The 25,628-nt window shown below is 33.8% G+C and overlaps 1 protein-coding gene across 1 annotated transcript in view; it reads left to right on the top strand.

The window, feature by feature from the left end:
- The window catches only part of Sec13 (nuclear pore and COPII coat complex component secretory 13), an 88,830-nt gene extending 64,559 nt beyond the window's left edge, over window positions 1-24,271 (top strand). Inside the window, exons 8-9 of the mRNA XM_090400200.1 lie at window positions 7,863-8,006; window positions 23,751-24,271. Of these exons, the coding sequence (XP_090256326.1) occupies window positions 7,863-8,006; window positions 23,751-23,855 (249 nt within the window). The 3' untranslated portion in view covers window positions 23,856-24,271. The remainder of the gene's footprint in view (window positions 1-7,862; window positions 8,007-23,750) is intronic.
- Window positions 24,272-25,628: the final 1,357 nt, after the last annotated feature.

The raw sequence follows: 25,628 nt of genomic DNA, 5'->3' as shown, positions 1-25,628 counted from the left end.
AAATGTTATATAAAAAAAGTTAAATTTGGCTACATTCTGTGATGTAGCCAAATTTAACTCAGTCTTTTTCCAAAAAAATAATAATAAATTCTGGTAAAATTATTAATAGTTAATTGTCATTTATCTAAATCATTGTAAAACATAATTATGCATATTTAAATAAAAAGTTATACTTTTTTATCACTTAAGCATCACATAGAAACTATAATAAATGTTGAATGCAACATTTATAGTTGGAACACATTTGTCAGGTATCAAGAGATGAACTGCACAGTCACTTTGTTTTAAAAATGTATGTTGCTCACTTAGATATATATTATGCATAAGTTAACTGCTTAGATATGGGCTAACTTCTTAATCAGTAGTATGCATTACACTGAATGAAGTTTTAAAATGGAAGTACTGTTTGTGGAACACAAACATGCGTGGCTTGTCATTTTAGCAGTTTATATCACCAGATTTGCTACTTTTATTTCATGTATTATATTGTGAACTTTGGAGGTAACTTTCAAAGGATATTATGCATGTTATCTTGGTGTTTAGGTCAAATTCACAACTAAAATGGAAAGTAACAACATTTTCTCAGATAACATTGAGTTTGACCCAGAACCCACCACATAAAAAACTCCTTTATGACCAATGGCTATACCTCCTACCAGATGAAAGGAATTTTAGCACCACTTACCCCCCCCCCCCTCTTCCAAACATAGATTACAACAAATCCATCACCATTCCCTATATTCGTGGCTTCTCAGGAAAGGTGGCCAAGATCTTAAAAAAGCACAATCATGTGACTACTTATAAAGTGCACAAAAAGCTAGAAACTCTTATCGACTCTCTCAAGACCAGCTACAACCACTGGATTTACCTAGCGTGTACCAGGTACCCTGCAGCTGGTAGGACACTCAACATCCATATATCAGATCATGCCCTGGATACCTGGTTGAAAAAAAAAAAAAAAAAAAAAAAGGCCACCTTACTCCACTGAAGCAAATTGAAATTCGAGAGGCTTTTCCTCAAATCTGCTGCAGCTCTTACCAACTATCCCAACCTAAACAATTATGGTTGTATCAAACTGCATCTCATATGTGAAACACTCGTTGGCAGGCAATCAGCCCAACAGCCAAGAGCACCCAACCAAAGCCAATAGGTGGCTTAATTATAGAACTTTAAGTCATCATCTCTCCTGCTCCATCTTTGTTACTGAAGTGTGCCTGTGTTAAACTGTGAATGAAATTGTTTTGTATGTTTTTATTCTTCATTCACATTTAACATAATCTACCATATACTAAGCAAGACTTGTTTAAATATTATTTGTTAGTCCCTTGCTTAAGATTTATTATTCATGTATTATCCTTGAATTTTATCAGCTATTATTTAATTATGTAATTTTAATGTATATTATACTATTAAAAAGACTCTGTAGTAAATAACATTTATCTTATTACTTTATTCCTTCAATAATATTATGAGGAATTCTATGTATGTAACCTTTATGTGCCTTATATAAACTGTAACATATATTTTATTCTTATTATTTGTAAATGAAATGAAAGAGAAATTAAGTAACTATAATATTTTTATTATTTTTCATTACTCAGTGTAAAGGTATAACCTTATGTAACGCTAATGCTTATGTTTACGTTCTGTTTTGATCATTGCTATGGAGATAGAAATAAAATAGAACGTGCAAGCTTCGATAATTGGGAGAAGAGAAATTAATGAGTTGGACAGAGTGAACAAGTTTTTAGGCAGGAAGAAGGAAGGCATATAAGCAAGAGGTAAAAGTAAAGAAGAACACTTGAAGGGCAGGGAATTCAAGGGAGCAGCATTCAGAAGTGTACGGAGACGAGGAGAAAACTTATAGACACATGAGAGTAAAGTCAACGGTGGCAGTAATAGGAATTTAGTGCCATAATAGGATAACTAAAAGACCGGAAGATTAATAGAAAATTCAGAATAAATCCACTAAGTTTTAGAATTACTATGTATTCCTATATCACTTTAAAGAAGGATTGTACAAAGCTCAATTTGTTATACAGTAGTAAACATGGAATAATTATTCTGCCCTATTGTAAGTCCATCAAGAATTGTGTAGCGCGATAAATAATTATTCAGTTATCTCCTTGAAGAATTCTTTTAAATAGTGTTCCGTTGGAGTAATAAGTGAATATAAGTTGAAAATGTGCTCACATCGAATCTGATGTGCTAAGGATTAATCCTGGTAAGAACAGTCCTATTTTATTTTATTTCAGTGTGAAGGTTTAAGTGATAGTTCCGTCTCGAATATCCTAACATTTACTATGGTGTTTCACTGAATTTAGCCGAAGTTAGAAGTTGAAAATAATTCCTCATGAAGCAATAACTGCCACGATTAATAATGTTATAAGTGCTTGCTACGTGTTAAATATAGAGCGTAACTGAGTGATACCAGCAAATTTATTTAGCAAGAAATTCTGTAGTATTGATCAGCGTGAACAATCTTTTTGATTGAGAGAACTGTGAATTTTGTATCTGAAGATTTGAAGTCTAATTTAATATGAATGTATTGACATGAAGAACTAAGTTAATTGTATTATCTTATTTTCAGAGTTAAATTTATGTATTTGTCATATAACCTTTTATTAAATGTTTTTGTTTTGTTGATTTCAATATTGAGTGTGCTTGATTCTTTTTCATTGCACCGTTCATAAAAGTTCGAACCTTGCGGAGCCCTAAGTGAAAAATATTAAATTTGGCCTGTATGAATAAGGAGACTGCTAAGTTAATTGAAAATTGATTCTACTATTTTACATAGACTAATCTAAATATAGGGTGGCGCAGTATAAATATAAATTTCCCTACATTTTGATTAGTAATCAATCAGCAGTTAATTGATTTATTTAAGAACAACATTATAACAAGATGGCGAACCATAGAGCCAAGAAGGACGTTCCAACACCTGCATGCATGTGTTTAATACCAGTGTATTAATCACTGAAGATGCTGATTTAACTTCGGCAAAATATAGGAAGTAATTACTTAAATTAAGGGGATATTAAATCCCACATAGTTTTAAAACTGAATAAGAAACTCAAAGATTGGAATCGGAGAGTTTCTTGCCGAATATAGTAAACTATAAAGTATCGGCAACACTAGCGTTAGCCAATGCAAGTGATCCTAGTACGTAGTACAATACTGGACGACTCGTTGCAAAGGTGGGGGAAGTTCAGATCACTATTCTTAGGTATTTTCCGAAATGAAGCTTATTAGCTCTTTATACTTAAATAGGAAGTAATAATTAAATATTTTTAGTTATTATCTAGTCTATGATGTTAATTTCCTTAAACAAAACAATGCTGATATGCATGTTATAGCAAAGTTTAGTCACTGTATATGCACAGAATGATTACACTGGCAGAATACACACAATGGTATTTTTTTGTTGATTCTCTCCCCCCCCCACACACACACATAACTTACCCACAGAAGGCTTTAAACTTATTGCATTAGTACCATAGCTTAGCTAGAGAATTTTGCATTTTTATTTTTTACATACTTTATAGTTTAGACATGAACTTTTTTCATACTAATTCAGGCCTGAAATAAGTGTGATCAGGGATTTCACACCAGACACTCATAACCCACAGTAAGATTCAAACCTGCAGCATGTTGATTAGAGAGCAGACATGCTGACCACTCAGCTATGCATAAAAGTAGAAAGTAGATAAAAGGTCATGGGTTTGAAGAATATAGAAGATTAATATCATGAAAGCAGAAAAACGTTCTGAAGGATATTGAAAAAACTTAGAAATGGAGGAAAAGATTGGAGATAAAGGTAGTTAAATGACAGCGGCTGAGACAGTGATAGAATGGTAGTAAAAAATATTCAAGTGGAATGCAATTTGTGGTACATGTCATTACTTGAGGTAGAAAAAGTTATCACAAAACTGATTGTGGAAAATCAGTTGGAATAGATGATATTCAACCAGAAATGTTCAAATATAGAGGTGTAAAGTTTTATAGTGGCTGTGTAAAAATCTTACATGATTGATTTACTTAGATTCCTTTTTTTGTACTGACTGTAAACTTCATTAATGATGTTTAAGTTTTGTTATATATAAGAAACTCAAAAAATATATACATATATTTGTTGCATTTACGAATGCAATTGTATACTTAGTATTACTGCAACTGCCATGTTGGCATAACGAAAGGAGACTAAAATGTACATAGACGTCAATTTGCTTACTGTTGTAATCCTGAGGGATTTACATAGAAATAACATTGCATGTGTGTGTGTGTGTGTGAATGTTTTATGTTTGTTTATAGTAGTTATTTCCTAACACATTTCCTAAAGCGCATGTCATAGGAAATGGCAGATTTTTTCAGGGTTGAATTTTGGTACAAACATGCACATTAATAGTAAGTTTTTAACATGCCTGATAGCAAGCAAGGATAGAGAGCAGAAAGATGAATAGACTACTGAGTTAAGTTCTGTGATCTTGACAAAGAAGCTTTTATATGCATCTTTATCTACTCTCCAAGGAGGAACTCTGAAGTTAATAATTGGAGGACAGTATAATGTATTAAATCTTCATATATTAGTAAGAATGTTATTGTTTAATGAGAAGCAAGTAGTGCACATTTCTTGGAGCAAGATGTTCTTCTGATTGGAAGTGCCTTTAGAATTGTCAATTAATGTATTTTTATCGTCTGAGTGATTATTCTTCATGCCTACTTCAGCAAAATGAGGAAAAGATGTATTAAGGATGCCTGCTTACCAGAAGATATATGCAAGTCAAGTGAGATCTTCAACTTTTATTGTATTCCAAGGAATTTGAAAGGTATTTTTAAGGTAAATAAAAGGAAAATAAATAGGACAGTGATGTAATAAATAATGCAATTGCATAATTTTTACAGTTGATTGACTGTATAATATAACTAACGCAATCAACACTATATAATTCAAATGGTCAAATTCAAGATGACTCAGGCAGGACTTTCATATTACCCAAATATGAGAATTTCCTTATGAATGCTTCTTCGGGAAAGGTTGATGCAATTCATTCTTGAGAACAATCTAAGAAAAATTGTGGAAGAGAAATATAAGGAAGAGCAAGTTCAGTTCAAACCAAAGAGTGGTTATCAATATCAAGATCACATTTTTATTTTCAAGACCAATAATTGAGAAATTCTAGGAATATAATAAAGATGCATATTTAAGTTATACAGATTTAAATTCTGGAAAATTCACACAACATAGCACCAAGAAGAAAGCTGTTCATAATGCAATAGTTATACTGGGCACTACATAGTCAGTATTTCAGTTATACTTCAGCAGTTATCAAGGAGGTAAAAGAAGATCATTGTAAAATCAGATGTGAGGGTGCACTCTGTCTCCACTTGCATTTGTTATCTATATCACATTATGGAGGAAAGCAGCATTAAATTTGTTAGAATTGGAGATATTAAGTCAGCTTTTTGTATTATGTAGATGAAGTATACCCTGAATAAATCCAGTAAAAGCACATATATTGTTTGATATACTACAAAGAAGATATGTAAATCCATATTTCCTTCCTTCTCATCCGTCCCTTAGGATGGGTTGAGTCCCCTAATAGAGGTTTATGATGAATTAATGCAGTCAGCTCGTCACATATCTGCTGCATCTCCTAAGGGCAAGTTTTTATGATTGTAATCCATATGTGTTCACAGGGCTGGTTTGCCTGTTCTGAGGGATGAAAAACCTGAGTTTCCAGATGAAAAAAAACCTTCTACCTCCGTATGAGACTGGCTAACTCACCTTTTGTCATGGATGGGAATCGAACCCAGGTCTTTCTGACCAAAGGACTTCGTCTATGCCAACAGAGTTATGGAGGCTCTATGTTATAACGTGTGTAGACTGCGCCATTTTGTTATATTTACATTCGTAATTCTTACTACTCTGCTTCTCCTTTAATTTCTTTATTTAATATTCAGGGAATGGTTGAGTGCCTTAATTTTCGACTGCCACTATTTATGTATTTCTACTATGTCTTATTTGTCATGCTCTATAGTCTAACGAAGTTATTTGTTTTACGACTGCGCCAGTTAGACTATATTTTGAGTGCAAGAGTATAAAATCTTAAATCAAAGACAAAGCAGATATTGTTTATTTTCCCTGCTTATATATATGCTTACTTTAAATTAGTCATGGCTTAAATATTAATCATATTAACTTCTATCTTATGCAGGTTCGAGTTTTTTTCAGGATAGTGCATTGACAAAATCAGTCCAATGTGCTGTTCACAAACCATTTAATTAAGACAAAAGGACAAAAGGAATTATTTACAGAATGAGTCACATACATACAAAATGTCATTACAATACTCTTGCTAGTCTCAATTCTTCTATTCTAACCTTAGTTCTAAGCTAATTCACAATCTAGTATAACATTAACTGAATATAAGGCATACCTTGGTTAAGCCTAATTCACCATTAATATACTCCCATAAACGTAGATGTTTGACATACATTCTGGTTCAGCATTACAACTACTTACAATTCTTGTTCAGCAGACAGTCATTCACATTAACCTTTTGTTCACACATAATTCTTCTTGTCATTCTTTCTGCTTGCTGACATGTTCCTGTTTTTCCACTAAAATTCTTCCTTGTTGGGGTTGTCGACTATGCCTTGCCTTATAGGACCCTTAACATGGTGGCAATGTACAGCTCCTTCCCTTTGAGATGAATGACACAATATTTCTTGTGTGGTGATGTACCCAGGTAGAAGACTAGGAACCCTCAACACTTCTCTTTAGATTTCTGACAGGGACTCAGGTAATAGAAAACTTAGTAAACCCTCAGACAAATTTTTTCCTATGAATTCCTTCCCTATGAATTGCCTTATATAGGCCCAGACTGCCATTGTGCACATGCTCTTGTCTCTCAAAATTGGTCATGTATCTACCTTCAGACATGTTGACTCCATTCTTCGTGCATCTTTGGAATTCTTTATCCATGGCAACTCTGGTCACGTATTGACCTTTGGACATGATGTCATTCTTCGTTGGCCTTTGGAAATTTTCATCTATAGCAATTCTCAAAGTTCTTCACTAATCTTAGCATTAGACTTATTGATTTAACATTACTTAATAGTCTTACATGACGACATCATGCGGCACATTATTTTTACAAAGGTTCAATACAATATTATTACAGAAAAGATTATTTCAGTCAGAAGAAATTAATATTATTCTAAGTACATTCTGCTAAGCAAAAGCCATGTAAAAACGAACATAATAAGTTACAAAGTCACATATCATGAGATTACATCTAAATTTGTACTTACATAATAAATTTCCACATGCTTCGTTGTCTCAGTTCCTGCATGTCTCTTGCTATGATTATAGTTATATAGTGTTGTGCTTATTTTTATTTTCATGTGTTTTGTGTTTTTTTCTAATTATTCACAATGGCTGGTGGTAAATGGGCCCTTGAATCAAAATGTGGATTTGGTTTTTATTATGAACATTTTTCCAGATTTAACTCTCTCATAATGGGCTTCTACTGTGTGTGATGATGATTTCTTTTGTGCTTGCAAGTTGAAAACACATTCTTCTTTTAGTTTGGGGATGTTAATTTGAAATTATTTGCCATCATTGTCTTATAGCTTTCCTAAAGAAAGTTAACAGTGGTAGTCTTCCTTTGGTTTTCTTTGTCTTAGTTCGTGGTTCTTTGGCTTAGTATATCTGAATTACATATTGATGAACTTAATGAACAAGCTGTGCTTTTTGTCTCAATAAATTCAGTATAGTGAAAGTGTGGACTGTAAACTCATTCATTTTTAAATTACACAAATGCTTTAAACATTAGTGTAGTTTGATATTTTTGTTTTAGGATCGTCGTGTAATCATTTGGACTAATGATGGTACTACTAGTAACTGGTCATATAAAGTGTTGCACACTTTTGATGACATTGTGTGGCATGTCAGCTGGTCTGTTACAGGAAGCATCTTGGCAGTATCTGGTGGAGACAATAAAGTAAGTTTTGCATCTTGTTTTTTTTTTTTTTTTATACGTATTTATTTTGATTTTCTGTAATAAACGTTTATTATATTCAAGAGTTTCTATTTTCTCATAATGATAGTTATGAGAAGTAAAAAATATATGAATAGATCCACTATTGAAATTATTTTTATTGTTTACTTTCCACCAGAAAACATAAAACCTATTGATTTGGGTTTTATGTTTTTTTTTTTATTTTAGCAATGGAACAAACCCAATGAATTATCTCTCTCAATTCTTGCTTTTTGCTCAACTAACATATCAATAATCAAGTCATGTCAGTTGTGCCATTTATGTTAATATCTCTTTAATGAGAGTCAGTTTGTTGTCTCTAAAGAGACTGTTTTAACACTGAGTGTTAAGTAAATATACAAGTTCAATCTGATTAGTACAGTGACTTTTAACTATTTTTAGAATCTGGGAAATGACTGACTCAAGACCAAATAAAAAATATATACTGTATTTAATGAAACGAAATAAAACTATATGCATCATAAATAAAATCAAATTAATAACCATAAAACTAATTGGATCCAAGGCCTTCTTAAATAAAAACTATATTTTGAGATCCATCTTTAGAAGAGATGGATTGCATGGAATGAGTCATTCTCTCACTGACTTGTTCTATTAATAGTTTGTTTTACACGAGCTTAATCATTCTACTAGACTTTCTGTTTTTCGCAATAAATTCCCACAAACAAATGTTCGTTAGAGTCAGTACTTTATTAGGCCTTTTCTCAATATATAAAACTTCTTATTAACTTCCCTGGGATTATGCAGTGCTTCCTTCTTCTTTTAGCTTAGCTTGCAAAACAATTTTTAGCCATTCTTTACTTTTCTGAGCAATATTCTTCCAATTCTTAACTTTTAAAATTTTAAGATCTTTTTGTACATCATCAATCCATCTTTTTCTTGGGTCTACCTTTCTTTGTTTGTCCTAATAGTTTTCATTCAAATATTTTTTTAACTCCTCTATCTTTTTCCATTCTTTCTGTATGCCCCAATTACACTATTCTTTGTGTCTTTATATATCTTACTATATCTTCACCATTAATTAGTTGTTCAAGTTCATTATTTGTTCTAATTCTCCATATAAAGGATTCGCCTTGCTAAGATTCTATTTTCAGAATCCTCTATTAATATATCCTGACTGTCAAAGTTTCCCAAAAACTTCCTAAAACAAAATTCTGTGGTCTGTGTTCTTAACAGTGGCGGCCGATGAAATTTTAATGAGGGTGCTGCCTATACAAAAATAAAAATATATTTTTTATTTTTGTATAGGCTCACCCTCATTAAAATTTCATCGGCCGCCACTGGTTCTTAAATCCATTCTCTTGTTTCCTTCCATTATCCAGGTACTGAACACTCGCTCTGTCAGTTGTCAATCACCCATTTACCTCCTCAGGAGCGTGTGCACTTGTTTCATTAAGCAGCAGGTGAGAAGTTAGTAATGGTGACATGCTATCGTCTTAGCAAAAAGATAATGTCTTTACGATAAATGACAGATATTACAACACTTAACAATTATGAATTAACATAAAAAACTTGAAATTATTACAGCTATCAGATATCTAGTAAGTACAATAAATCTCAAATACCTTACATTATTTCTTTAAATGTAAACATCAGTTTTTTATCAAACACATTCCAAGTGCCGATTTTATGTGTTACGAAACCAAAACTAATAAAATACTAATGTAGAGAAGCCTCTGTAGCTCAGTCGGTTTAGGTGAAGCCATTTGGTCAGAAAGACCTGGGTTCAATTCCTCTCCAAGATGTGAGGAACCTTTACTGGTCTCTTTTCGACTAAAGGTGAGTTAGCCAGTCTCATACAGAGATAGAACTTTTTCACCTGGAAACTCGAGTTTTTCGTCCCCCAGAACAAGCAAACTTGCCCTGCGAACACACGCATCTATAGACATAGGACACTTCGGGAGGCATAGGGCCAACCACCTTATCCTTGAGTTGTGGTTGTGAGGTCCAACAATAGTCGGAAGGTCATGGGCATTTAAGCACCTGTTAGTATAGGCTTGCCAGACGTCCCATATTTTACATCGAATTTTGCTGTCCCGTATTGTACTCAGGGACAGCCTAATGTCCCGCATTTTCATGAAAAGATAAAATTATAAATGTTATGTTAATCAATTATAATTTTCAATATTCTTTTTGAATAATCCAACTTAAATTGATTTCTAAGCCATAAAAACTGACAATTCAAGGAAATTAATTGTGTTTACAGTTTATCGCAGCGACAGTCCCTTTCATTGGTCACTTTTTATTTAGTATAAGCATTTTATTTATAATTCTGTACAGATATATTGCATTTGCTTATTTTCAAATAGTTCTTATTTGGACACTGTGTGGTGTGGTATCGGTGCAGTACGTGGATGTTATTTCAATAATTATTAAAAAATATCTCGCCTCTTTCAAATGTGCGATATTTGGTTAATACATAAAATTTATATATTTTATGTATTAAAATATTTTCTTTATTAATTACACAAAGGTAAATTAAATTTTTTATCTTTCTCTTAAAATGCCAAAACGAGAGCGAGTTTTTAATGATTATTCAATAAAGTTGATATAAATACTATCTGCTTTGTAAAACCAAATACCAGCAATGAAAGAAAAGTTATTGCTGCCAAAATAACTATGGAATTTCATGGCATAAAGCATCGTCATTCTTTTTGTCACCCATGTCCCGTATTTGGTTTTCCAAAATCTGGCAACCCTATGTTAGTACCACTGGAAGAAGAAGAAGAAAGTAAAAAAAAATTATATGACTAGATTCATTGAAATTATTTTTATTATTTGCTTTTCACCAGGAAACAAGTTATTTGGGATAGCAATTCCTCAGTTTCATCTATTCAGAAGTTTAAAATGACATGAGGAGATATTCGTACTTATTTTACTTCCTTTACTAAGGGTAAACCTATGAGCAAAAATAAAGTTCTCTCATCATCACATATTAAAAGAGTAAGTGTACCTGGAAGCAGCAGTAAGAATGATCATATAAGTGTTAATAGTAGTTCATTTACTAAAAATGTGGCATCTGGAAGTAGCAGCAAATCTAAGTATTCAGGACTGAATACGTCATCATATACTAAAAGTCTGGTAATAACAAAAAGAAAAGACTCATCTCATTCACAAAATGTAGCAAGTAAAGAAAATCTTTCATCAAATATTTATAGATTTGCAACTTCTGAAGACAATAAAGAAAAGACTGCATAAAGGAACCACTTTGTTCCATTTTCTGGCAAAGGACATGTACTAGGTAGTGAAAAGTAATATTAGTATTATGGACTAAACAATACTTGCAATCTTTAATTCTCATTTTGTGTAAATTGAAGGGGAAAAAATTCATTTAACCAAACTACTTTTAAAATTATTTTGCTCATGAAGAATTATGAAGATAAGATTTTACTTGTTATTAAATAAGAAAAACCAGTAATTTGAATAACTGTCAATAAAATACTATCTGCTTTTCTGTATACTTTTTTTTGTCTTTATAATTCAGCAAATGTTAACTGATGATTGAATTTAGTTTTTAATTTATCTTTCTATTGCAGAGTAATATAGCATGTTAAACATAAGCTCTCAGAAGGAAGAATCTGTCCGAATCACCTAATATAAGAATAGGAAATTATATTTAAAAAACACAGTAAATCTCAAAATACTTCCTCTGTTTTGCACATGCTACAAAATCATGATATTAGTGCATAATATACACATAATATCATCATTGCAGAAATTAAGTGATTGCCATAAGGGAAAGTTGAATATTTATATTCAAATAAACAGAATGGGAGAGGAAGGATTAGCTAAACAAATGTTCTTTGCCAGTTTGGCAGGAAAAAGACCTCGAAGACCAAGATGCAGATGGATCGACACAGTAAAAAGTGCCTTAGAAGACAGGCTAATTTGGAGGAAAATTGTTGATAGGAAGTTGGTAATGATGTAATTTTTTCATGTGGTATTACCATAATATCCTGCACCTCCCCCGACAACATATGTCAGGAATTGGATGATGATGATGAATTCAACTCAACTGTATAACTGAGAGGAGACCTCCACATAGCCTTTAAAGGAATGTGGAGAACTGTTACGTCGTTGTTTTCTCTATATTATACCTTGTTCTACCTCCAAATAGCCCGCTTTCTAATCTACTGTTGTGCCTTTAAAATATTAATTCAGTACGGATATTGGCAAAATTTATTTTTATGCTGCGCCAGCCAATATCCTATAACAGAAGAGACTCTTGCTCAGGGAAACAGTTCTAAATTCCAAAGGGATACATACAATTATTAATCTTACGCTAGCGCTGTGCAGATTCAGTTAGCAGTCATGACCTGAATCTCACTTAAGCAATAATATATAATTCCTTCCCGCCAAAAGGTTCTATTTCATAAGTGGTGGTTTGAATTCGTAATCAGGCATAAACTCAGATATAAAGTACAAAACATGTTTATTGGAAAAGCACTAAACATTTACAGTTAAGAAAATTCAAATACTCAATAGAACAAAACTCACTCTAAGTTAAGGTTCGTACTAGATCACAACAATGAAATTGAGTAAGCTAAATCCTTCAATTATGAAAGGATAAGATTAAGTGTAAGTTAAATTGCATTTATCCAGCTTAGCTGGATGAAAATTTGCTTTATACAGTTGACTCTCAATATAGCAGAGTCATAGAGACCACAAGAATAGTTGGTTAAATGGGGGGGGGGGGGGAATGACTGATAGACACTAGAGAGGGGAGAATGAGGGTGAATAGTGGAATGCCTACTTGTGGCACTACTCTTTAATGTATATATTAGTGATATAAGGAAAGATTTAAGGAGGGGGGGGGGAGATATTCAGTTCAGGATATTGCCCTCTCCAGTTCAAAACTGGAGAGGGCAATAGTTAATAAAAGTGATTTGGATATCCTGCAGGATGATTTAAATACAGGTATTCCTTGCTTAACGCGGGATTTGATTAACATACCAAAATTAATTGTGACACTCCCTATATATACATGACAAGAGTTTTAATTAACGCGGCTTATATGGGGAGCGGTGCCCCCCCAGTATATAATATAAACAAAATAATTTTTCTAAGTTTTATTGATCTTCTATTCAAATCTATATATCTTCATCAGAAACCTTGTCACTGCTGTCTTGAAATAAGTAATTTCAAGACAGCAATGTTACCTCTATACTGTCAAGAGAATTACTAATGCCACATAAAATTTTGAAATTATTTTATAATAATTTCGAGTTTCACTTCATTCTATGAACTCTTCCCATTTGCACACCTACAGAATTGTGGCCTTCTTTTTCCTGCCTGTAGACATTTCCTTAAAATTTGGAGATTGCATCGAATTGACCCATTTTTCCCTGATAAATCTTTTAAATGGTTTGTTTATTGATACATCTAAAGATTGAAGTGAGGTGAGTCCTCCTGGGATTACAGCTATTTTTGTGTTCATTTTGTGACGTTCATTCTTAACAGCTTTGGTTTTATGCAATCTAAATTGATCCCATACTAACAAAGCAGGTTTCTAATGTAAATTGCCAGTTGTCTGGACCACACCTTCTTTATCTATAACTTCATCCCTTCCTCATCCATCTATCCCTTTGGATGAAGATCAATGTAAATGTCTTTGGGCATTGTTTTTCTTTTAAAAATTAAAAAAGTATCAATTTTGTTCCATCTGACAGCACGACAAAACAACAGTATTGGTGGTTTTCTTCATGACTGGAAGTTTCATCATCATCATCAATTTCCTGATATGTACCCACAAGGGGTGCACCAGAAGTATTATTATTTTTTAACTTTGGAAAGTCAGAGGCACTTCATCCATATTAGCTATTTGTGAAAATTCAAAATTGTCTTGTTTTCTAGCATTTATGATGAATCTGTGAAATTCAATTTTATTTTTAAATTTGTCTGGCTTTTTTGATATTTTTCAAGCAATGCATAAATAATTTTTCTTAATAAATCTAAAGCACCATGATGGCAACCCTGCAAAATCAATGATAATTTCTTTCTGGTGCAAATAATTTTGCTCATTGAATAATCATTTTTGCAGATACACGGCAATCTGATCTTCTTTGATCTATTATCCAAGCTTTTAATTCATTTTCAATTTTTGGGCCACTTTGCCAGTTTCCTGCTGAGGTTATGTTTTTCAGAATTTGCTTATATTAATTGGTGCTCTTGTTTCCCCCAAGTTCTTACCATTTTTTCTGTAGGTAGAGGCCCAAAGTTCTGCTCTGCTGCCCTGTTGCCATTCTTTTTTGCATACTCAATCACACTATGCTAAAACACAACTGTATAGCTATGTCTGTGCTTTGTAGAATCCATGGATTATTAAAAAAATCTAAATATAATAATGTATTAATTACTAGTTTAAGTGGGTGACCAGTAACAACCATGCAACTATTCAAACTGATCACGCATTACCAACAAGCAGTGAAGCACCGCAACTGCACATACATAAAAAAACACATCAGTGAATAAGACAATGTAAGATGCACCTGGTTTATAAGACACATTCAGATAAATTTTAGGTTCAAAAAAACACATAAGGTGAAAAATGCTGTATATTATGATTCTACAAATACTGGAAATTACTTGCACTTCTCATCCTATCATTCTTGCTTTATAAAAAAAAATGTGCCATATTAAACAACTAATGATTAGCACTTACAAATACTTAATGAACCAGATGATCTAAATCCCAGAGCCAGCAGTATCCTCAACAGTACATAGAATATGCTCTCCATTCAGCCCAGAATCATCCCCCCCCCCCCCCATCAACATACCAAACATTCCCATATATCCATAACATTTAGATAAAATTATCAAACCTATCTTCAAACATTCAAGTTACAAAATTGTCCTCGCTACCAATAATAAATTATAAAACTTACTAAAACATAAAACTACAATAATGTTATCTAATATACTACTATGTCATAATGTCTGCAAATTCAACTGTCATCCTGGATGCAATACCAGCTATATCATATCCACTGTCTGTTCATTAAAATCACATCTAATTGAACATCACCATGATTGCATTATCTCTATATTTGATTGCTTACACTGAAACCACAAACAAAATATCAACAAAAATCCCAAGACTGAATATTGCTTTTCAAGAAAACAAAAGCAAATTACATTCCTCAGTCTTTAGCTAAAGAACCAAATAGTATGCAATAAATATGCACAGACTCTGCCTAATCTTGACTGCAGCCATATAACCATTACATTCTCCTCTACTCCCAAACTAAAGCCTCATGACACACTCATAACTTCTTTTCTTCTTTTACCCTTCATAATCTGATTTATTTGAAATGGTTAGTACATCCTTATTATTGCTGGCTGACATGTATAATATAGATTTTCAGAATTTTTGAAATTTTAATTTTTGTTCTTTCTCTGTGTTTTACTATATAATATTCTTGCCATATATTACCATATGAATTACAGGGTGTTCGGGATAAATTTGACAGTTTCGTAAGGAAAAAGAAAATCTTCTTTGTATCTATTAAATTTAATGAATTGACAAAAAAACATTACAGGCAGAGTTAATTACAATACTATCAACAAGATTTACTCAAAATAACCACCATTAGCATCGATCACAGCTTCAATTCTGCTTCGGAACCTCGAACAAGCTGATGCTACAGTCTCCCTGGGAAGGGCCGCAAAAACTGTTTTAATTTTATCCATTAACTGGGCTTTTGTATTACTGGAAGTGCGATTGGTGTCTTTTTCAACTGCGCCCCATACAAAATAATCCATGGGGTTAAGGTCTGGGGAGTTTGGAGGCCAAACATTTGGACTGGTGAAGTCGTAGAAATTTTCAGACAACCATTTTTGACTTTTCCCAGAGGTGTGGCAAGGGGCCGAATCCTGCTGCCATACATACGGCCTACCATTGGCTACCCTTGTTATCCAGGGCTTGACTACAGTTAGCAACTCCACGAACAAAGCCCGAATTCCAATGCCAGGGTTCTTCAACACCTGTTCCTGCAGATTTGCGAGGAATTCTGCTGTACGAACGCAATCAGATCGTCTGCTAGGGATCTTTCTTCTTGCTACATCCTCGTAGTCACCATTGCAAGTCTCTAGTTCATGCCTGATTGTTTTTACTGTATTCAGGGAGCATTGGGCAGCAGTCGTAATATCCTTATTTTGATGGCGGGCACGAATCATCATGATACAAGTTATTCTCTTCCATGATTCAGGTGGGTTCCAGCTATCCATCCTTTCTGACATCTTGTATATGAATGAAGAAGGGTCCAAACTTTTAAATGAAGAGAAGTGTGTGTTAATACATGTAACTTACGGAAAAATATAATTAATTATAAATATGTCAAATTTATCCCGAACACCCTGTATATGATAAAATCTCTCATGTAAACAATTCAAAAAGTGTATCAGATAGGTCATCATCATCCTTGTAAAGAATTTCTGGTATGTTTTTCTTTAATTATATTTTATAACAAAATTGAATTAGCTAATGTAAACATTTAATTTGAAGTTTTTTTGAAAAATCTCCTTTTTTAAAAAGGAGATTTTCTTCTATTACTTTTAATCTTTCAGCTACATGGAAATAATTTCAAGAAATCCAAAATTTGTTTCATAAATTTTAAATATCATCTTTAATCAAGTCTACCTAAACCAGTCTGCTTATCTTTTCTTATGGCGCTATCTTCTATCAAAGGTCAGCGACCATCTTGGCAAACAAACTGCGTTCTTGCGTTAATCGGAGCAGTTGTGTGCTGCTCTTTCCTGTCCACGTTTGATATTGTCAAACCATGATATTCTTTTTCTTCCTCTAGTTCCTTTGCCATCAATTCTTCCTACCAAAATAATTTATAGAAGTCGGTATTTACTGTTTCTCATGATGTTTTTCGTTTCTTGATTATTTGTACAAGATTTTTAGCTTTGCCAATGGATTTTAAGACATCTTCATTGGTAATTTTTTCTGTTCATAATATCTTTAGCATTCTTCTGTATAGCCACATCTCAAATGCTTCAATTTTCTTGATGGTTGTTGCCTTCAACGTCCATGTTTCAACTCCATGGAGCAGATTAGACCACACGTAGCATTTCAGCATTCGGCATCTGACTTCCATGTTTAGGTCTTTATTGCAGAATAATGTTCTCATTTTCATGAAGGACTGCCATGCAACTTCAATCCTTGTCTTTATATCTATTTCAGGATCTCACCTTTCATTAAACCAGCAACCAAGATATTTATATCTTGACACTTGATCGATATTTTTCCCATTGAGTGTTAGTTTCATTGATGAGGTTGGATGTTTGCTGATGACCATGTATTTTGTCTTGTTGATGTTTATAATCAATGAGTTTTGGAGATCCATAATGTTATCTGTAATTAGCACGGTGCCATCTGCATATCATAGGTGGTTAACAATCTTTCCATTTATTGCGATTCCCTCTGGACATTCTTCCAATGCCTTTTTAAAGATTACCTCTGCGTATATGATGAACAAGAGTGGTGAGAGCATGCATCCTTGTCTCACTCCTCTTTTGATGTTAATATCACTGGTGGTAATGTTGTCTAATTGAATGGTAGCTGACTGATTCCAATACAGATTTCTTATTAGTCTTATGTCTTGTTCGTCTAGCCCTATTTGCTGAAGGACTTCTATTAAGTTAGTGTGTCTGACTTTGTTGATGCTTTTCAAAATCTATGAAACACAGAAAGACAGATTTCTGTTTTTTCTATGCATTTTTGTATCAATATTTGGGCACAGAAAAGGACCCCTCTAGTACCAAAACCATTCCGAAAGTCAAATTTCGTTTTGCTTAGAGTTTCTTCACTTTTTCTATGAATATGATTCTGAATTACTTTCAAAAATAATTTTAATGTTTGGCTCATTAGACTAATAAGTCGGAAGTCGCCACAGGAATTCGCTTTGGGATAGTGATAAATGTAGATTTGTGCCAATCTGATGGAAATTCATCACTTTCATATATTTTATTAAATAGTTTTTCAAGAAGCTTGATGTTATCTGGTTCTATTAATTTCAAAAATTCTGTTTGCTCACCAACTGGTCCACTGGCTTTTCCTGTTTTACTTGATCTTATAGCATTCTCTATTTCATAATTGCTGGTCCTTGAATGTTATCTTTTATATTTATAGGCTTCTGTCTAGTATCATTGAAAAGATCTGTTACATATTTTATCCAAATCTGTGCTTTATTCTCTTCTAGAACTATTTTTCCACTTTTGTCTCTTAGAGACACTGTTTGCTTTTTTTTCCTGAGTTTTCTGGAAATTTCGTTGATTTTCTTATACAGATTGAAATTATCATGTTTCTTCTGAAGCAGTTCAATCTCAGTACATAAATTCTTCATCCAGTTTTCCTTGGCTTCTTTATTTTTTTCTTGATGATATGTGTTTTTGTATATCTGGCTAGGTTTTTGTTTTTGTACATTCTTCTTGTATCAATAAGAGAATGAATCTCATTTGTCATTCATTCCTGTTGTTTTACATTATTCACATAACCTACTTCTTCAATACTTGTTGTTACGATGGCATTCTTTAAGCTATTCCAAAGAGATTCCACTCTTTTATTTTCTACTATGTTAATCCGTTGTAATCACAGATTAAGCTGTGTCTTGGCACTTTTATTTATCTTTGGGTCTTTTAGTTTTTCTACATCAATTTTCTTTTTCTTTTGTGATTTTTAGCTGATTTTAATCTAAGGCGTATTTCTGCAACTATGGGATTGTGGTCTGATGAGATATCTGCTCCAGGATAATTCTTTGCGCTCTTTATACTACTGTGAAATCTTTTATTTATCAGTATGTATTCAATTTGATTTCTGACAATGTTATGCCAGTTATCTTGAGGCGATTTCCAAGTGTACAGTCTTCTGGGTGGAAGTTTAAACCATGTATTTGCTATTGTTAGAACTTCTTCCTGACACAACTGGACAAGGCGATCTCCTCTATCATTTCTGGTGCCTAAGCCATGTTCTCCAACAATTTCTCCATCACCCCCTCTGCCCACTTTTGCATTGAAGTCACCCATCACTATATTTATATCATGTTTCTTTGTTAGGTTTTTAATCTCTTTTAGGTGTTCATAAAACTCTTCAACATCTTCACTTTTGTCAGCTGTGGGTGCATAAGCTTGGATGATATTTATATTCACGGGGTTTCCCAACAGCATTATCCTTTCAGAAAATGGGATCCAATTTTACTGATATATTGATTTCTTCATCTACTATTACAGCTACACCATGTCGATGTTCGTTCTCATCATTCCCAGAGTAATACATTGTCATATTATCTTATTGACACTTTCCAGATCCTGGCCATCTTGTCTCGCAAATTCCCAAAATCTGGACGCTCAGCCTGTTCATTTCTCTTGTGGCATTTCTTAATTTGCCAGTTTCATATAGAGTTCTGACATTCCAAGTTGCAATTTTAAAAGTGGACACCATTTTGAGCCCGGAGATTCTTCGCACCCTGTCCCATTTAAGGGATGCCGGGAACTCAGGGCCAATCCTAAGAGTTTGCTTGCCATGGTGGTTGTTCTGTAGATAAGGTAGAGCAGTAGTTTCTCCATTTACTTTCTGCTTCGCAGTGTTACAGATGTACATAACATAATCATATTGCCATCTGCAAATCTCTGATCACAAGCTTTTCTGTCATCATTTGGCCTCAACCTTGTGTCAGTACTGATAATGCTGCTTCCCACTGTCAGGGGCAGTGGCCCCAGCAGGTGCTTATTTAATGGCGGCACTACTCACCATGTCACCGAGTTGTCATTGGGCTGTGAAGTTTTCAGTGAGACAAAGTTGCCACTTCTGCTCCCCCACGCCCTGATAGCTCAGCCGCTGTTGGTCCATGGCTGCTTATTTGCCAGATTGCTCTGCTTATATCGCAGCTAACCTCCATATCTAAAGGCTGTTCCCTGATCCGCCACCTGGGGATGAACCGGTAGTAGTCAGTTCTACCCCAGGAGTCTGCTTATACCAATCTAATTTGTTTTGTTAAAATATATTCCTTTAAAAAAAAATGTGTACATTTTTTTTTAAGTTCCTTTAAGGAACTTTTAAAAAAAATCCTTATTTGGCCACTCAGAATTGTTTTATTTGGATTAGCATTTTTTGGGGTGCTTAAAGGTCAAAGCTGTATAACTGAGAGGAGACCTCCACATAGCCTTTAAAGGAATGCGGAGAACCGACCAGGGCTTCTGACCTAATGTCCAATCCTCACCTTCTCGTGGTGCACCCTGTTGGGTATCTACTTTGATACTGAACGAATGAGGATGGGCTGGCAATTTGGGATTTAGCCGACCAAATTGTATTCTTATTGGTTAAACCAAAATAAAAAATGATGGTACAACATGACAAAATTTCATGCCGGCTGGGGCGTCACCCGGTTAAACAAGGCCCCCGTTGTTTTCGCCAGGGAACCAGGGCGAACAGCGAAAAGTCAGCTACTGGAACAAATCTGAAAATAAACCCCAACTCAACATCACCAGAGTTAAAGATCGGTACTATCAACGTAAGAAGCCTGAATGGCAAAGAAATGGAGCTAGCTGAGGAATTAGATAAGTACCAGATCGACATAATAGGGGTGACTGAAACAAAAAAGACTAAAACTGGTGAGATCTTTCTGAGCAATAAATACAAAATGTTATATTCAGGCAATAACAATCAAGGAAAAGAAGGAGTAGCCATAGTATTCAACACAAAATACGAGGCTAATCTTCTTGAATGGCAGTCAGTCTCAAGTAGAGTAATGTGGGCAAATATGAGAATGGGGAACTGGACAATGAGACTTATTTGTGCCTATGGTCCCACAGAAGGTTCTACTAAGGTAGAAGTGGAGGAATTTTTTGAGGCTTTAGAAAAAGCAACTGACACAATGAAAAAGGAAAAGTTGGTGCTTGTTGGAGATCTAAATAGTAGAGTAGGAAATGATTGTGAGACATACAAAAATATTTTGGGAAAATTTGGAGAAAAGAGCAAAGCTAATAATAATGGCAATTATCTGTTGGATTTCTGCTCAGGACATGGACTGGTTATTACTAACACCATTTTCCAACATAAAAATGTGCACAAATTCACATGGAGAGAAGAGGCTAGGAATAAGAAAAGTCTCATTGACTATGTTATTGTTGATAGTGATGTTTTCTCCCTGGTGCAGGACACCAGAGTGTACAGAGGATTTGAAATTGGAAGTGATCACTATTTAGTCTTGAGCAGGATAAAATTGAATTTGATATTGAAAAGAATAACATGTAAGAAAGTTTTAAAGCGAATAAAAGTTGAGCAGCTCTCAGATGTAAACTGTAGACTAAAATACAGAAATATTATTGAAAAGAAAATGAAAGAGTTTGAGAACAGGAATCAAACCTTGGAGATTCAGTGGCAAACTCTGAAGGAAACATTGATTGATTCTGCCAGAGAGGCATGTGGTGAGGTTGTGTGCAAAGATAAAAAAATCAGAACTCCCTGGTGGACACAGGAAGTTAAAGAGGCAGTGAGGGAAAAGAAGAAAGCATATCAAAAGTTCCTGGCAAATAAGTCAGCTTTTACTCTTACAGAATACAGAGACAAATCTAAGAAAGCTAAACAGTGTGTAAAACTAGCTAAACAAAAGTCATGGGAGGACTTTGGCAAGAATATAGAAAATAAATATCAAGAAGGTGGCAAAATATTCTGGAGGTTGTTGAAGAAGCTTAGGAATGGAGGAAAGAGTGCTGTAAAAGGAATTAGAGATGATAAAGGTGAAATGAAAACAGGAGAAAACGATATCCTTGAAGTATGGAGTAATTACTTTGAAAAACTGCTAAATGAAACAAGCAGTGATGACAGCACAGTGATAAAAAACACTGACCAGACATGCAGTCAGGAATACATATCCATACTTGAAGTAGAAAAAGCCATGAAAGGCTTGAAATGTGGAAAGGCAGCAGGAGTAGATGATATTCGACCAGAAATGCTGAAGTATGGTGGTATAAGAGTCTTACAGTGGCTGCACTGCATAGTCCAGAAAGCCTGGACAGAGGGACGAATTCCCGATGATTGGAGTAGAGCTCTCATAGTACCCATGTATAAAAAGGGAAATAAAACTGAATGTGAGAATTACAGAGGTATTTCCCTACTGAGTGTTCCTGGCAAGATCTATGCAAGTATACTTGAGAAACGGTTGAGAAGAATTGTGGAAGAAAAGCTTGGTGAAGAACAAGCTGGATTCAGGCCAAATAGAGGCTGTCAGGATCAGATCTTCACTTTACGACAAATAGTCGAGAAAGCATGGGAATATAACAAAGATCTGTATTTAAGTTTTGTCGATTTGGAAAAGGCATATGATAAGGTGCCAAGAGAGAAGCTATTCAATACGCTGCAGTTATATGGTGTCAATGGGGCATTATATCAAGCAATACTTAGTCTTTATTTGAGTTGTGAGTCAGCAGTTAGAATTGAAGGAAGTACAGGAAGATGGTTTAATGTTAAATCTGGTGTGAGACAAGGATGTACATTATCCCCTCTGTTATTCATTATCTATATGGATCACATTATGAAGGAATGTAGTATTAAACCTGATATCAAAATTGGAGATGTTAATGTCAGCTCTTTGCTTTATGCGGATGATGTTATACTTCTAAATAAATCCGCTACAAGTCTGCAAGATTCTCTGACTAAATTGAATAGCTGTTGTAATAGATATGGTATGAAGGTCAGCAATAAAAAGACAAAGACAATGAAAATAGGCAGAATCATTGAAAATGTCAACTGTGTTGTGAATGGAGAACCTGTGGAACAAGTAAAACATTTCAGCTACTTAGGCACAATTTTTACTGAAGATGGTAAACTAAATATAGAAATAGACAACAGAATTAGCAAAGCTGGTATTGTGGGAAGTCAATTGAATAAATTCATATGGAATAAGAAAGAAATTAGTCGGAACACTAAATTAGCTGTATACAAGACTGTGTTCAAACCAATTTTAACTTATGGATCTGAGAGCTGGGTCAGAAGTAAAACACTTGACCAAAGACTAGAGACCGCAGATATGAGAGTCCTGAGAAAGATTAGAGGCGTGAACAGATGGCATCAATGGCAATATCATATTAAAAATTGAGGATATTAGGAAAGAACTTGAAATTGTCAGCATCCAGGAATGCGTTAGCAGAGCTAATCTCAGATGGTATGGTCACTTAAATAGAATGGGAGAGGAAAGATTAGCAAAACAAGTGTTCTCTGCCAGGTTGGCAGGAAAACGACCCAGAGGAAGACCAAGATATAGGTGGATTGATACGGTACAAAGTGCCTTAGACGATAGAAATATAAGATCTGATAATGTTGGAGTCTTGACAAGTAACAGACTGATTTGGAGGAAAATTGTAGATAGGAAGTTAGTAATGATGTAATTTTTTCAGTAGTACTGTCATATCCTGTACACCCCTTGAGGGTACATGGCAGGAATTTGATGATGATGATGATGGATTAGCATTTTCATCAAGAATTAAGCCATATTTTTTGCTTACCAACAGAGAGAGACAATGTATATGTTTATGTATAACATAATTGAAAACAAGTTTTCAATTATGTTTCGACTGATAACTTACTGTAGTATAATGCAATTTTTTTTTTTTTAGTTAAAACACAGTAATTAATGGTATATGTGTATCATAGTTTATTGTGAACCAACTACAATTGTTATTTTTAAGGTAAGTCTTTGGAAGGAGTCATTAGATGGCCAGTGGGTTTGTATCAGTGATGTTAATAAAGGCCAGGGTCAGATCAACACCGGATCATCAGAAAGAACTTTATGAGATATGTACATAGCAAGCAGAATGATGACTTTTATTTTGATTTGTAAATTTACAATTTTTACAACCCTGTTGAATTTTAATATTCAGAAAATTAAAGTGATTAAAATTTTTGATAGCCTGATTTTATTATTTTGATAAATCTGTGTGCTATTATGTATGAAATTAAGCCTCTTCTGATTAAACCAATTGGTTTTGTTAATATTTAAATATGTATAGCAGTTCTCAAAATAAAGTCTTTTGTTAAAATAACTTGACAAACCAGATTTTTCCATTGCTCTTCAAAAAAATGTGCCAAATATGTCATTCAAAATAAGGACATGTTGATTTGGATTTAAGGCAACTGCAGTTAATGTATTTTCCAACTGCTTTATATTTCCAATAATTAATTAAATATTCAACAAATTTTGCAGATGTAATTTATGTGTTTGTCTTCATCATACCTGATAATGTAATTCATAGTTACAGAATTCTTACATCAAATTCACAATGAGATACGGTAGACGCCGCTAATTGTGATCACTTTGGGACAGTCGCTTTTCGATGAGAATAACTGGCTGATAACATTAAGCAAAGGATATATAAAATTGCATCATTTATTTCAATTTATTGTTATAAACTTTTTAATAAGCAACAACAAAATTTATTTTAAAAACTTATCTAGTGTTGCCTGTCGTGTCTTTGAATATAGTAGTTCATGAATAAATTGCTCATACTCATTATGCCTTTTGAAGTTTGTTGTTCTATGTTTCACACCGCCACAAAGTATTCGTAAAGCTTCTTGCATCTGGGCAATAGTTGATGGAGCGTCTAAAATTTGTTCTTCTATACTTGTATTAGCTTCACTTTCTTCTACTAGTTTAAACTTCTCATTGGAAGTGGCTTGACATATTCCTGACACTGTCGCTGTAGCCACTCCTTTGAGGTGTTATCAATATCCAACCAATTTTCAAATTCTTCTTTTGACATACTGTCTGGTGTTTTATCAAAATTTTCATTTGTAAGATATTTGTAAGATACATTTGTAACTCTGAAACTCCTTCTTCGGAAGAAGGAGTTTCAGAGTTTGTCTTAAAAACTCCACCTTTTTTGGAATCAGTTTTCAATAGTCTTCTCTGAAACTTGCTTCCATGATATTGCTACCAAATGCAATGTATCAAGAAGGGAAATCTTTTTTTGCAAATGCACTTGCATCAGATTGGTCTTTTATATAATCAAGTTCAGCTATAATTCTCACATGATCTTCCCTGTGATAATAAGCTTGAAAAGCTCATATGATGCCTTGGTCACATTGTTGAATTAACGATATAGTGTTTGAAGGCAAGAAAATTACTTTGATGTTCTTTAACAATAAATTGTTTCTGTGCAGTGCAGTTGTCTAATAACAAGACAATTTTTTACTTTAATTTAAGATCCCACTACTAACCAATTGTTGAAAATGTCGTTAGTCATCCAAGCATTTGCACAGTAGTCAACATGCAAACTTTTGACACTTTTAAAACACTGAGGATTTTTACTTTTTCCAATCACTAGGAGCTCTCGTATTAGCACAACAAAGAACCGTCATTCGCTCTTTTGAAGATTTAAATCCTTTAGTACTTTCATTTTTAAACAAATAAGTATGCTCAGTATTGCAGGAAAATAGTCCTGTTTCATCTACATTGTAAATATCTTCGAGAGAATATTCAGCAATAATTTTTGCCATTTGGTCTATCCACGCGTGAGCTGATAAAAAAATCAGCACTTTTTCCTTCACCATGAATGCCCTTATATACA

The sequence above is a fragment of the Typopeltis vanoorti genome, chromosome 11, assembly GCF_054136105.1.
Source record: "Typopeltis vanoorti isolate ZY-2024b chromosome 11, IOZ_Tvanoo_1.0, whole genome shotgun sequence".
Taxonomy (NCBI): domain Eukaryota; kingdom Metazoa; phylum Arthropoda; class Arachnida; order Uropygi; family Thelyphonidae; genus Typopeltis; species Typopeltis vanoorti.
Note: the sequence above shows the minus strand (reverse complement) of the source record. Positions and strands in the feature narration are given on the sequence as shown.